At 34.1% G+C, this 15,181-nt stretch overlaps 1 protein-coding gene across 6 annotated transcripts in view; it reads right to left on the bottom strand.

The window, feature by feature from the left end:
* Nucleotides 1–1,104: 1,104 nt before the first annotated feature.
* Nucleotides 1,105–15,181, bottom strand: part of LOC124356737 (apoptosis-stimulating of p53 protein 1) — an 879,319-nt gene continuing 865,242 nt past the window's right edge. For 4 of the 6 annotated variants that reach the window (XM_046807918.1, XM_046807922.1, XM_046807923.1 and 1 more), the window contains 8 exons: nt 14,019–14,177; nt 11,950–12,063; nt 10,417–10,685; nt 6,473–7,023; nt 5,330–5,624; nt 4,407–4,573; nt 3,246–3,445; nt 1,105–2,240 (listed from right to left, as the gene is read on the bottom strand). In XM_046807918.1, the coding sequence (XP_046663874.1) occupies nt 2,202–2,240; nt 3,246–3,445; nt 4,407–4,573; nt 5,330–5,624; nt 6,473–7,023; nt 10,417–10,685; nt 11,950–12,063; nt 14,019–14,177 (1,794 nt within the window). In that variant the 3' untranslated portion in view covers nt 1,105–2,201. The remainder of the gene's footprint in view (nt 2,241–3,245; nt 3,446–4,406; nt 4,574–5,329; nt 5,625–6,472; nt 7,024–10,416; nt 10,686–11,949; nt 12,064–14,018; nt 14,178–15,181) is intronic. The other 2 variants (XM_046807920.1, XM_046807921.1) reach the window with 2 other exon arrangements.

A 15,181-nucleotide genomic window follows, 5' to 3' on the forward strand; every position in this document is an offset into this window, starting at 1 on the left:
GATTTATCACGATAAAATATATAACCAAGTTGGGTGTACCATTTGTAGGAGATTCCTTATTTTGGAATAATATGTGGCCTAATTAGATGTACTGACATCACAGACTCTTGAAATTTAGCTTTTTTATTACAACTTTGGCAAGTTAAAGCGTGACTTATAAGTTACATGTGCACTGTGCTTGCTCCTCTTAAGTGGCAAGCTTGCCAAAGGGTTTTGGACACTATTACTGACTGGTGGCATTGACTAGTAAGACGATTTGTGTGAGATTAAGATTATTAAAGCCTTTGATAGTTTAATGAACCATTTTGTCAAATAGTCAATGGCAGGAAGAGAGAGAAATGTTGTTTGAAGAGAAAACAATTTTGTTTTACACGTAACAAAATGGTGGTACAATTTGTTCATTTTAAGTCAGTCTGGTATATTGTGACAGATAGAGCATTAATATTTGGATTAGGGACATCCACTATTAACAAAGTTCACAATAACCCTTTGATGTGCTAGTTTTACTAAAGGGATTTCTTAGTTAGCTATTTTTACGGTTTATATGTTTTTTGTAACTCTTGAAAGCTATTATTATGGTCACAATTCAATAACAAATGCCTTGCAAAACATATAATAACACAGATTGAGTGATTTTTAATAATAGAGACAAAAGATGTAAAACGGGTGTTTTGTGTCTGGTAAACTTATACACGATTACACTAATCTCATCAACTTCCGCCCAAGCCAACCACCGTTAATTTAAATTATATCTATACCACAGACCAGTGACTTTCATAAGTCTACACCAGACTGCAAAGATCCATAACATCAGGCACGGGAAATAAAAAGTGTGACTGTAAGGCCAAATATGGCGTTTGAGAGTAGTGGCTTAGACCAAGTAGCCACCCTGATTTAACGTCTTGAATTTGCAAAAAGCTCAATTATGATTTCCCTGCCCCGATTCTATCCCATGAGCACCTATTGAGAATGTATTGTGTGTATCACCATGTGGCAGATACATAAAAGCATGCACATGGGTTATTTTTTCAAGTTAACTAGAAACACAAAAATCAATTCTTAAATACGATAAAAAAGGAAGAAGGGTGGAAAAAAAGTCCAAAATTATGTGCATAAGCAGCAACAAAATGTACAATATATTTATTTAATTCTTTACAATTTACCTAAACCTTTATCTAGCCTTGCTAGATCTTTGATTTGAATCACAATGTAATAGTTTTATGTAAAATAGTTTACACATATTATAACAATATAAATGATTACATTTTGAGTATCTGTCTCATATATGTAGTTAAAGGCACATTTGTTCCATAGGTAATTTGATATACAACATTTTATATGAATTCAATTTTTACAATATACAAAACATAGACAAAGTAATCTTACAAATTCCATATCTTTCTATAAAATACAATATTTTAAAATTTGGTCTAGTTTATATTTAAATATCGTACACAATAATTACTGAATAATCTGTATTTACAAAGTTGCAGTCGCCACATACTGGGTGTATCAGTGTCTCTATAAGACATCAAGAGTCTACTCGTGATGAGGGTGCAAATAAATATTGAAAACAGGTACAATAACAGTGGCCCTTCGAGATTCTTTTGAATATTTAAAATAAGGCCTCCTGGGACAAAATTAAAAGATCCTACAGTAAAGATAAAAACAATAATCTGTAACAAGGCCTCAATCGTGATCTAAACTGAAGAAAGTTGTCTCTGACATGAGAGCGAGTGGACAGTGATATGGAGAAGTGTAGTTGATATGAGATATACAACCAGTAGTCTCTTGCAGTTGCTACAGAAGGTGCAGACAGTTACTAGACCTACTTTTCACTTGAAATGTAAGCCTTTTTAGTGATTGATAACGTTACAACAAGAGTTTTTGATAAACAGACTTAAAATAACAATTTACCCTAAACTTTGTTAATATGCAACATTTTTGCAATACAAAATTTCTCAAACTTTAACTCTAAAGTGAAAAACTCAACTCAACTGCTAAAGAACTTAAAACATTGTAAAAATTATATTTAAAAATTACAAAACAATCAGGATTTTAAAATTTTAACTGAACTCCACTTTGACCATCTAACATGCTCCTAAACGAAAGTAGAAACATAGTAACAAAGAACTATGTATAGGAGTAATAAGTATTATACTGGCAAGATGTCATGTTTTCTCGTGTTGAGACTCGAAACATCATTCAGAGCTCTTGTTGGCATGTACTCTCGGATAGAGCTGAAACATAACACAATTAATTACACACAACGTAGCTATAGCAAGAAGAGTTGATTCAATTTGAATCTTGAATTTAGCTCCAAATCATCCTCCTTTTATCACAGCGTCTGGTATCTGATGCTGTCTCAGGCGAGCTCTGGAATATGGAGTCACGTTTGTCTAAAGAGATTCATAGAAGTGGGCAACGAAGTAGCTCAAGATGAACATTTATATCATTTTCGACATCAGAGACACCTAGATTACAAGATACAATAATACAGTGTAATCTGGGTGAATTGGCAGTCTCATTGTATCAAAATCAATTGTACACCATATTATTATTTGTATCTTGTAATCTTGGTGACTCTGATGTCAAAACAATGTAAAGTTTCATTTTACGCTTCTTCATCACCGACTTTCTTAGGATCTCTTCAGAAAAACATGACTCCAGATCTCGCCCACCATCACTCCCTGTCACTGAGTCTCGCCCACCACCAATCTTTACAGGGTAGATACATTCTTGAGCTACACCTTACCCCCAACAGATTACGAGGGATGTAACCTTTCCTGTAACTGAGTCTCGCCCACCACCAATCTTTACAGAGTAGAAACATTCTGAGAGCTACACACGTACCCACAACAGATTACAAGGGATGTAACCTTCCCTGTCTCTGAGTCTCGCCCACCACTACTCTTTACAGGGTAGAAACATTCTGAGAGCTACACACGTACCCCCAACAGATTACGAGGGATGTAACCTTCCCTGTCACTGAGTCTCGCCCACCACCAATCTTTACAGGGTAGATACATTCTTGAGCTACTACACACTTACCCCCAACAGATTACGAGGGATGTAACCTTTCCTGTCACTGAGTCTCGCCTACCAGCACTCTTTAGAGGGTAGAAACATTCTTGAGCTACACACTTACCCCCAACAGCTTAAGAGGGATGTAACCTTCCCTGTCTCTGAGTCTCGCTCACCACCACTCTTTACAAGGTAGAAACATTCTTGAGCTACACACTTACCCCCAACAGATTACGAGGGATGTAACCTTCCCTGTCACTGAGTCTCGCCCACCACCACTCTCTCTCCCACTCGTCCCCCTTCCTGAGTACAATGAGTCTGTCGCCTTCCTTGAAGTTCAGCTCATCCGAGTTGTGAGCTTCGTAGTCGAACACTGCGTATACAGCTCCACTGTTAAGAATTCCCAACTTTTCTTGGACACCTATAAGAAGATTATAGAACATTAGTTATTAGTTAGTGACAAATTTATTACACTACAAGATAACAATACACAATACTACATCCGTGTTCGCTTTGCTGAGGTTGCATGAAAAATTAGAAATCTACAGATTATTTCATTCAGACAGACAAGAAGTTTTTCCATCCTCCCGGCAGACTAAAGATAAATTTGCCTACTGAGAAGCAAAATAGGCTTCAATGATGCTCAGCCAAATACTACGGGTAAGCATGCACCATCATAGAACTGTTTCTTGTCTATGTAGAAATGAAAAAATATACAGAAAATACCTTTCTCAAGATGCCTTCCCACATGACACATTCACCGTTTTCTTCATTATGTTGGGTTTTAATTCCGTGTTTTGGACATTTTTTTCTATGCTACACACCAAGTCAACAAAAGATGATTTTGTATGTTGGGGTAGTTAAACTACATGTATAATATATTTCACAAATTTAAATCTCATATGATTATAATTAGTTTAGTTTGTTTACAAATTTATTTGTTCTGAAATTTTTTCCTTGCCGTTATGGTTACCCATAAGATCACTGTAAATATGTTCACAAACGCTCAGCCACATAGATCGATATTCACCATCATTGACTCAGAGTTACCTTTATAGAAATTAAGCTTCATAGCAGTCATAGAGAAATTAAATTTTTCCAGCCCTTCAAGCGATATGCTTCGCTAACGCTTACTGAATGACACATTTAATGGTTTACTTACACTCAGAAGTTCCAATTTTATGATTCAACATCATGTTCATATTTCTGATCATAAATCGTCACCTATTAAAACACTACTGTTGATTGTAAGTATTAACCAAGGCTCTACACTCTATCAATAGAAATAAATATGATAATTGATAACTGATCGTGTTCATATTTCTCATCCTATATGTATTCTCGATTATTATTTTGTCTATGATTAATACATGTATACTGACTGTAAAGGTATTCAGAACAGCCATCAAAGCCTTCCTCGTCTTCTTCACACTTCTCAGCTGCTGTCTCGTGGTCACTGAGCGTCGTCGCGAAGATACAAGCTCCATGCTCCACCAGGAACCTCACCATGCCTAGGTTGTTGCAAGATGCCGCACAGTGTAGTGGTGTCCTGAAATATACCATTCAGGATCAGATTAATGTATAACTAACATTGGAAAAACTCTCAATATAAAATTCTGCTACCTGAGGTCAAAGCTAATAATTGATAGCAACTTGAAGTTTTTCATCAAAGAAAAATCTTTTAGACCCTAGATGATGTTTTATATGCACGAAAAGATGAAAACTTATTCAGATATTGATAATATTTAGGTTTATGTGGATTGTTACAAAGTGTGCCACATAACTTCATGCATCAGGTTTCGTGTTGGTCAGGTAGTATATGGTTGAGTATTATTGTACAAAAACAAGACAATAGTGTCCAATGGACTGTGGTAATTATTTTTGAGGGTTCATTTTCTGTTGTTTTAGGTCCTACCATATGATTTAGAACAAATAGTAAATTCCACATTATATAAATCAGAAGCAACATTCTTTTGTTTTGCCAAAAAGATAGTGGTCATGATTTATCTAGATAATGTGTATAGTTTAGTATGTAGCAGGGAATTCTCATCTAAAACCACTGTTCTTTTCAATATGCCTTCGCCATATATTACAATTTAAAAAGTGGTCTAGCAAATGAAACAAATAACTTGTTAGATCTAAACCTCACTGAACATCGGACTCTCACATTTCTTTCCTTAGCAACTGTAGTAGAAAGTAATCATAACAATATTTTTATTGGTTTTTTATGTTATATCATTTCCAAATAACCTTCAGATTACAATGTGTTCTCCATGATCCTCATTTCTTGCCTTCCAAAACTCACCATCCATCGCTGTCTTGGGCATTGACATCACACCCGAACTGGACGAGGAACCTGACAATGTCAAGGTGTCCTGCACAAATGGCGTTGTGCAGTGCTGTGATCCCCTCGTCGTTGGCCGCACTCGGGTCTCGCACTTGTCCTGCTGTCCTCACCACAAGCTCCAACTCTCCCTCCAGTGATGCGTCCAGAAGCAGTGCCAGAGGATCGAATGACACTCTCCGCGTTACCTGCTTGTGACCCCCAGAGCCACCCTTCAAGTTGCCCTTCTTTGCTCGCCTCATTACCAACATGTCACCTATACCAAAACAGACAACAGACATATTTTTCAAACTATTTTTGTTCTGTTTCCAGTCATATAAAGTTATAGCCTCCTAATCTCAGTTGAACTTTTATCTATCCATAGTGAAAATTACCTTGCACCTCCCTCGGAGAATCAAAACCATGTCTTGGATATTTTTAAATTAGTTTAAATACAACTTCAATTGCAAGTAATCAGAACTGATTTCCACAATACATTGAAATTTGGAAATGTTTATGCATATAATTCGTTTGGAAATCATGAGACAAATTTGGGAAAGATTTTAATAAGCGGCCTACACTTGTTATTCAATTATTAAAGAACTATTCTATATATTATCCAAATTAGATATTATTTATTAATAATAGGAAACATAAATTATAATACATTTACAACAAGAATAAAATCTTACAATTTTTAATAACATAAATTTAACAATAACATTACAAAACAACAAATCCAACTATGGCCTAGACCTACACATCAGAAATACATTACAATATGTATAGATTGTGCGGATAGCAGTGAGTAACTGCTTTTGTGAAGGCAGTAGTCAAATCCACATGTATATCTAGAAATTTATCACATAATTTCCTCATATTTACGCTCATTATTAAATTTTCAACAAATTGGTTACTTCTTGCTGTTCACATGACAAATGGCTGTAACTAATAAGTAGGAATCATAATTATGGTTAGTTAAGTAAATTGTAATATTGAATTATTCATTAGGATAAAAACAACCATTCGGTAAAAACAACCGAATAAAAGTGTAGGCCGCTTATTAAAGTCTACCCCAAATTTACAACCTTTCCAAAGTTACAACAACAGAAAGTAGTTAGATACCTGTCTGGTCTTTATTGAGGTTATTTCTTGTCTCAACATCAGTGCTTTCTTCTGAACTCTTGTCGCTCTGATGGCTGTCCTCATTGTGAACATCCTCAGGGCTGGGGGGACCTACTCTGTCTGTCTGATCAGTACCCTCCGATGTTGACACCAGATCTGCCGGTGGAGCTTCCGTCTCCGGAAACAGAAACGCTGGCGGCATCTCTATCCTCCTGCTGGAGCTGAACACACTGGGCTCTACATTGTAGTGGCCGTCGCTTCCCTCCGCTTCTTCCTTTGTACTCTTGACTTCTGATCCTTGAGTGATTAAGAAACCTCCATTTCTTAACCTAGGGATCTCCGAGGGTGGCTGCTTCTTGATTGTCAGAGGTCGGGCTTTTATTATTTGGTCTTGAGGCCTCTTAGGTATCGTGTCCTCCAAGGGGGGCTCGGTGGTGGGTGGTGGAGGGGGGACCTGGTCCGAGGTGACCACTAAGGTGGCACTGGTAGACACAGGCTGCTGAGGTTGGTAGAGATGTCCAGGCTTCAAGGCCGCCGGGTAGTCACTCCCTCTGTAGGGAACATCAATATTTTCATCAGGTTTGTGTTAGATATAGCAGATATAATAACATAACAATCCTAAATTCACATTAGGTAGCAACAGAGGCGGTCATGTTTATGCGACTGCGCCTAAGCTCAAAATAGCTACTTGCACTCGACAGTGATAAATGTTGTATCAGGGAAGATGCGTAACCGACCACTGGGCACACCACATATCTTGCATGAGATCGGAGGTAGAAAAGAAACGGTACTTGTACTTATAATGAATCTTGTAATAATTTGAATCTTATAATAATTTAATAAACTGATATAGAGCAAAATTACTATTCAATTTTTTCAAAAGAAGGCAATTTCTTAGTACACCTAATTTCATTTTAAGCATATATTAATTAGTATTAATATATGCTATATGCTATGTTATATGTATTAGTGGGTGGGCCACTAGTTACACTGCTTTTTGCCTTAATCAGAACTAGTTCCAAATTCATTTATTCATTGTTTAAAAGTTATTAAATGTGTGAAATCACAGGTAAACTCAGATTTTCTTCCTTCGTTGTAAATTTAACACAATGACTCTACCTACTTTTAAACATGAAATGTTTTTCTGAATACTTAGAAGTGACTGTATAAATAAAATACGTACAAAGAGCAATATAAATGTTTTGTAATGTACACTGATGTTATTTTTCTCTAATGGATGCACCATCTCCAATGAGAGGATTGTATATAACATGCTTGTGTTAATAATCCAGCAAATATCTCTATACAAATAACTCGTACTATTAGCAAAATTAGTGTTTTACAGGTATTTTTATACTGGTATTAAGTTTTTTAGAACTTTTAATCTTAATGTAAAATAGCATAGTACATAATTAATCAAAAAATTAAAACATGTGAATTTCTTCTTTCAGAGAATCTCATACTATATTCAACCCACCCCTATAATTGAATGTTTCTAAAATGTCTCTATTTTTACTTGCTTTTGAGATTGTACACTTGTTGCAGCTAGACTTGTAATTTATATAACAGTTTGATTTAAATTTTTTCTCCAAAATGATTAGGGATACTTTATTAACCCTGTTTGTATGGCAAATCTAAATATAAAACACATTTGTTCATCAAACACTTTTAAAAATTTTTTCTGGTTCAAGTATTAAAGCCAATACCAAAGTACAAAATCAAGAAACAAAAAATTACAATGCGGTTCTGCCTCAAGGCACATGCCCTTAGAACCTATTATGAATTACAGTTTGCTTAAACATTAATAATTATTGTGTTCAAAAAGTTATTTACATTTTGATTTCAGCATAAATCGTTATAGTAATATCCAAAAATAACTGATACTTTTTCATATCAAGAAAGCCAACACAGTTGTTATAAAAATCTTTTATTACACGTTACATTTTTTTGTATATAAAACTTTATGTTTATATATATCCTTGACTTAGTAAAGGTATGAATTCAGCATGAACTTTTAACTCAAAATGTAATATAATTTATTCTATTATGGTCATAATATATACAATTTGACATATGTAATTCTATCTATGTCATAATATATGCAAAACATTATCTTATACCAACAAAACTCTATTTTCCACTATTTATTCAACCCAATCTAAAATAAGAAAATTCAACTGTACTTAGAGTAAGTTTTTCAGTAAAAAGTAGTTTCCTGATGATCTGTACTAATTTTCTATTTGATATCTGATGTTCACAACATTACTCAATTTAGTTATTCACAACAAAATAGAAATTATCATGAGATCAAAGAGTAAAAGGTTTATTGATTTCTGAAGATTGTAAATGTATTGGAAACGGATTTGATCAGTTCTATTCCCTAATCAAAGGGAATTGAAGCTAGTCCATTTAATCAACATGGTTGATTTGGCTATCTAGGGGGTGGGGATGAATTCTACCAATCAGCACATGGCTAATTGACAATTAACTGTGATAAACACCACAATTAACGCTCTCAGGTTCACTTACAGCTGGAATGTTACATTCAAGTCATCATTACTGTAAGTACTCCCATTCATGCAATGGACCATTAATTTAACTCAATGTAATGAAACGGTTACATGGGGTGGTACCCACTCAGGGAAACTTCTAAAGTCAATGTTTACTTGTACAACACAAGATTGTTAATTAACAGAGAATAAATGTGAATTTTTTATTTGCTAAATAATCCAATAGTTCACTGAAACTCTCAGCCAAAACTAAAAGACAAAAAATACTTTTGAATTTTGGTAGGTTACACTATATTGTCCGTGACTGGATTGAAAACTCACGGGATTGAAAACTCTATGAATTTTTTTGTAAAAGTGGATTAGAATGGGAATTTGGATGTTTTATAAAATAAATCATCTCATGGTAAAAAGAACGTGGCCAGAAAAAAATTTGGGGGGGTTAAGACAACTTTCCGTAGTGGACAGAAAGGAAGTTAAGTGCAGTCAACCGCTCATTCCTATTTTGTTCCTTAAAAAGTTCTTGACTCATTTCAATGTTGAGAATGACCTTTCGAGGGATCCGGACCCCTTAGACCCCTCACTGGCTACATTCTTGCATACTACTAGTAACTTTAAAAAATACTCTGAATTTTGTATTTATTACACATTTTGTTCAACTTTTGATGAAAAAGTAAACTATTTTTACCACAGCAACATTTTTATTTAATATTAGCAAACGATTAATTGTGTTCAATTTTAAATGTTGTGTGTGTAGACATTGAATTTTTAACTATATTGTTTGAACAATTAAATATCAACTTTGAATCATCAGTCAGCCTGTAATGGAGTTATTATTTCTCTTTAATAAAACCCCAAAGTTAAATTATCAAATGCTAAGTAAGTTCGCTATTATATTATTTATGTATTTAGTAGCTATCACTCTACATTTATTTTTTGAGGATTTTTTTGGTAAACTATTCTGTGTTTAAAATTATATGACTTATTATTTGATATCTAACTTTAAAAATCTCTAGAAGGGGTCCTAATTTAGTTTTTAATGTATTTCTATGACTAATATTTATTGAATTCTTTATGAAAAAACATGATATTTGTAAACATTTTGCTGTAATATGTTCCTATCCAAATGGCTTAGAATAACTTACCCATTATTACTTTGAAAAATAACCAATATTATTTCTTGATTTCTGAAGATTGTAAATGTATTGGAAACGGATTTGATCAGTTCTATTCCCTAATCAAAGGGAATTGAAGCTAGTCCATTACATACATAACACCAAAACGTTCTTGTACTAAATTATTGTGGTTGTAGGAAGTGTTAATATTGCTACGCTGCATTTGATGTTAATATTAATATCAAATTTTAAAATTTAAAAAAGAAATTTAACAATGATTCAAAGATCATGTTTAAACATTACGCAGTATAGACTCAAGTACCTAGAGGATGAGATAGCTGTTCCCCTGAGAACACTGAGCGCCGTGTCTACAGCCTCGGACGAGATGTCTACTTGAGCTCTGCTGGGCCTCTTACTATCCTCTTCATCCGTACTCTCCCCCGCCCAGTGGGCCTGTCGAGGAGGTGGTGGGGGTGTAGGCTTTACTGGCAGCGCAGGTTTGGGCGGGAGGGCGGGCTTCAGGGGCGAGTCAGGTGGCTCACCCTGGGCTGGCGGTAAAGGCAACTCTTCTTTTTGGTCCCGAAGAATACCCTGGAAAATAATTAAACCTATGTTATATTGACTATGTGCCATTTTCTTTTATATTAGACAAATAAAGAAAAAGCTTATCAATAACATTTTTGTTTTACAATACTTTGTACCCTAAAAGACTTCTTGCTGGAAAATAATTTACAAACATTAAAACAATGTCTACAAAAGAACTGAGATTTAAAGATACATCATCATTCAGGTGATTGAATGTACTTGAAACTTTTCTTTATGTTAGATTCCTCCATAAATGTCTTCAGCATACTAATGGGAGAAAACCAGATAAATAAATTGGTTAGGATGAGTTTAAATATGTTTTCCTTACACCTTGACGAGTTTTGTAAGGTTTATAGTTAGTTCAAATATTGTTGCAAGAAATAAAACACTTTTTACAAGAATGTATCTTTTGCTAATTACACTACTTTTTGACCATTTTATTGTCTGCACCTGTCAGTAAGATTTAATATAAATGTTATTGTAAGTGGAATTATTTTCTAAAGACAAAAAAAACCTATTAATAACTGTAATTTGCATATTTACTTAGGTAATAAACTTTACTAAACCATCAACTTCTATATATACATAAAATATGGTGTTATAACATGAATTAGTAAAACTCAAGAGAATATACGGATTTGGGAACCAGATATATTAATTGAAATGGATTACATGAACTCTGACCTAATACAAACACTCGCTACTATAGTGTAATTAATATTAAAGGAATTGATTACCGATTTGATTCTAGATATGGGTGCCTAGACATGAATTCAATTTAAACCAGGTTTCCAAGTGTACTAAATTGACTTTAAAACCAAAGTGGATGTCCTCAGCTCTTGGAAATTCCAGGTGATCAATATGCATAAAAACTGCATGAATATACAGAGCCGTGACTGTCAAGATTTTGAGAGTTTTGTAAGCCTCTCTACAGGTTTCCATTGGGGTAAGGCAAGCAATTGCTCAATGGAGCAATTATTTCACAGATTATAGATTTCAAGAGATAGCCGAGATACAACAAAATGTGCTGCCACTACATTTTGGGGTTCCAAAAAGCCATTTCAGCCCTGCATCATGCAGGAGAAACGGTACTGAGTGAAGTGTATGGCATCAGGAGGGATTTGAAAGATTGTATGTCTCAAAGCTGTAGGAAAATTCCGTCCCTTTTTAATAAAATAATCCAACTACTTTTTTATACCGTACATCCTGTGCACATCATGCTGAGATGAACTAATTAGCCAAGTAACAGGATCACATGTAGAGTTGTTACCTGTGGAGTGGAGCTGAGAGTCTGGGGTTGTACCGGATGGATCTTAGTGGATGATGTTTGGTAGATAGGCGATGGTAGCTGTACCGAAGTGGGGGCTACACTGCTTACAGGCTTCTGAACATAACATAATAACAAACTTATGTTATTACTTTTAGAAAAGATGTACTTTTTATATTTAAACTGCATGTCCATTCGCATTGATCACATGACTTCAAGAAATCGACTGATGAGAATCAGTCCAGTGAAAGATGGCAGTGCCGATGAAAATTAAGGAGGAATAAGAGCCTAAAACGTCTCCAGTCCAGGAAATCTTAGATTTATCTTAATAAATCTTCACTATCTGAGCATTAACTTCCATTACTTCTAGATTTCAAAAAATCAGTACCTAAATCATTTTGGAGCAGATTACATTAAAATTATTCAATAACAGTTGAGGCCCTTGTATAAAGACACTTAAATAATACACCCAAAATTTTACCTTTTATATTTCAAATCATCATCCAACATCCATTTTTTAATGGTGGAATTACATCCCATCAATTCTCCATACTGAAAAAAAAAAAAACTCTTTCCGTCAATAAAATATGTTGGTAATTTCTTAAACCAGTGATAAATGCTAAAACTGTAGATCTTAGGATCAATCACAAATTCTCATTCTGCTGGACTTTATATACAACGCCACAATTTATCTTGCTTAAAAAAATAGTACCAAGCAAATTGTGTTAGCAGAGATTACGAGGAAATGTTATTTATGATCTAATTAAATATTCTGCACCTGTAAGGGAAGCAGTAAACTGAACTAAACCATTTATTTAGGGTTAAATATTTGTAGCATAATCAACAACACTGTGAATTAATATGTAAATCCGGGCTTAACACTGGTATTGGAAAGTGCAATACACTTCCTGTCTACTGTACATTAACATTATTGTAACAATAAGGATTTATAACAAATCATTTTTAATATTTTTGCTTTTCAGCTAAAACATTTTATTTACAACATAACTGGCACAAAACTGCTCCACCAAACAACATATTTTAGTGATCTCTGCCCCAAACATCGGACACAACCCAATATTCATTATTGGAAATCTGTTTGTGGTTTCATGAGATATTAAAATCTCCACATGTTACTTGAACTGTGAAATAAATAATTAAAACACATATTCTACTTCTTGAACTATTTTTAAACAGATAAGTTTAATAGCTAAATGAAGTAATTCAGATAAAAGAAAAGAAATGTACAAGATTTATAATTAACTAGCAGTTGCCCGCGGCTTCGCACGCAATTTCCCGTTCAAAACAGTACCAAAAATTAATTTTCTGTCTAAGATATTTCCAGTATTATTTAGGAGTGTGCCTTGGAATGTATCAAAGAAACCCAATTTCGATCATAGAGTGTCTTCTTTCGGCTTCTATGTAACCAAATTCGATTACCTTATGTGCAAACATTCACGGATTTGGACATTGAGGTTGTTTTCATAATAGCGTTTAATAGTATTTTCATTGCATTAGATAGTTTATTGATCATTGGTGCAAAATGAATTTAAAATTAGGCAATGACGTCTTCTATGCAACCTGCATTACACTACTGATTAAGCACTTTACAATAACAAGTTTCTAAATTTTAAATGTAAACAAATGTTTCTGCCTCTTTGATGAACTTCAGCTGAAAGTATTAACAGCTGTTTTGTATTACGTGTCGTAGCGCAGTCTGTCGGATCCAATATAAAACACTCCAACATCAACAACAATTTATAATTAAAAAATTAATTAAATAAACTATTTAAATTGGACAAAATTGTGAATCTAAACCATTCTCGAATTCCATTGAAAACACACAAAAAATTTCATAAAAATCGGTCCAATAGTTTCCGAGTCTATAAAGGACATACACACAAACATTAATTTTTATATACATACATTTTTATATATGTATATAGATAATACATTTTTTATGACTTTTATTGATATTTTTAAATTTAATCTCTTTTCTATTTTGAAACCATTAAAGGAAACGGTACAAGCATTCAAGACAGACTCAGAAGATAACTAACAACATGACTCACCTGAAACTGTTCAGAGAGAGAAGTTGGAGGCAGGAAGAAGCTAGACACCGTCACCGGCGGAACAGAATGGGGCGAAGGATCATGCGTTACATTAGTAGTTAGAGGGGGCATACCATTGGAAAGAAGGGGGTTGACAATAGACTTGGTGGGAACCACCGTCTGTACAAGAGAAAACAGTTAAGAACAGTTGGCAGAACTTGTTATTGGCACCAGGCCAGCATATGTGGCCTATGCAAATATTATTGTTGTATTGTTATATTTTATGAAGTCATTGCTTTTTTTAGTTCTTTTAACTAAGTTCATAACCAAATTCCACACATGAAAAATAGATTTTTTTTAATACCAAACTTTTCTTGAACCAAGAATCAAGAAGTTTTTTTGCATAAAACAATTATTGTATTGCAATCATTGATCAACATTTTCCATTATACGGAAACATTAAAATCAAAAGTAAAACTTAATACACTTTAAAATTTACAGGTCTCTTTAAGTCATCCCCAGTTCGGCCCCAAATTGAACATCAGTCCTAGGAACTTTGTAGATTCCCTTATTCCAGGATGACGTCATCTATCATTACAACAAGCCGAATATCTGTCTTGTGAACAAAAATTGATAAATTTAGATTTTAAATAGTTTGTGCTGAGGTTAATTGCAGAAAATCTTTGAATAGAACTCAAACTAACTAAAGATTTAATTTTGAGTGCTCTGGTTTTGATTGGTAACATGGACTTTTCTTATCTGCACATTAACTCATCTTTCTGTTAAGGGTAGATGATTTTATATTTCCATATAATAAAAACAAAACAGGCCCAAAACCTGATCCTAGTAGGGCACCATGGGTAATTTTATCTTTTTAAGATATAACATCCATGATCTGTACATACTGGTATCTCTTTTAAGTTTTAATGCAATCCATCAATGCGGTAAACCACGGATGGCATACACTAACTGGTGCAGCAATGTTTTATGTTCAGTTAAAAGCCTAAGAAGGTTGAGAAATATGCTAAGTATATTCTTGCGCATATTCAGACCATCAACGACTGTTTCCATAAGATTTGATGGAACATCCAAACTGTTCTCAGCTCAAAATCTCAAACTTTTGTAAAAAATTCATGAGTTTTCCAGGGAAGACTTTTTATATACCTTACCCAAAATAAGCAATA

The sequence above is a fragment of the Homalodisca vitripennis genome, chromosome 3 (assembly GCF_021130785.1).
Source record: "Homalodisca vitripennis isolate AUS2020 chromosome 3, UT_GWSS_2.1, whole genome shotgun sequence".
Taxonomy (NCBI): Eukaryota; Metazoa; Arthropoda; class Insecta; order Hemiptera; family Cicadellidae; genus Homalodisca; species Homalodisca vitripennis.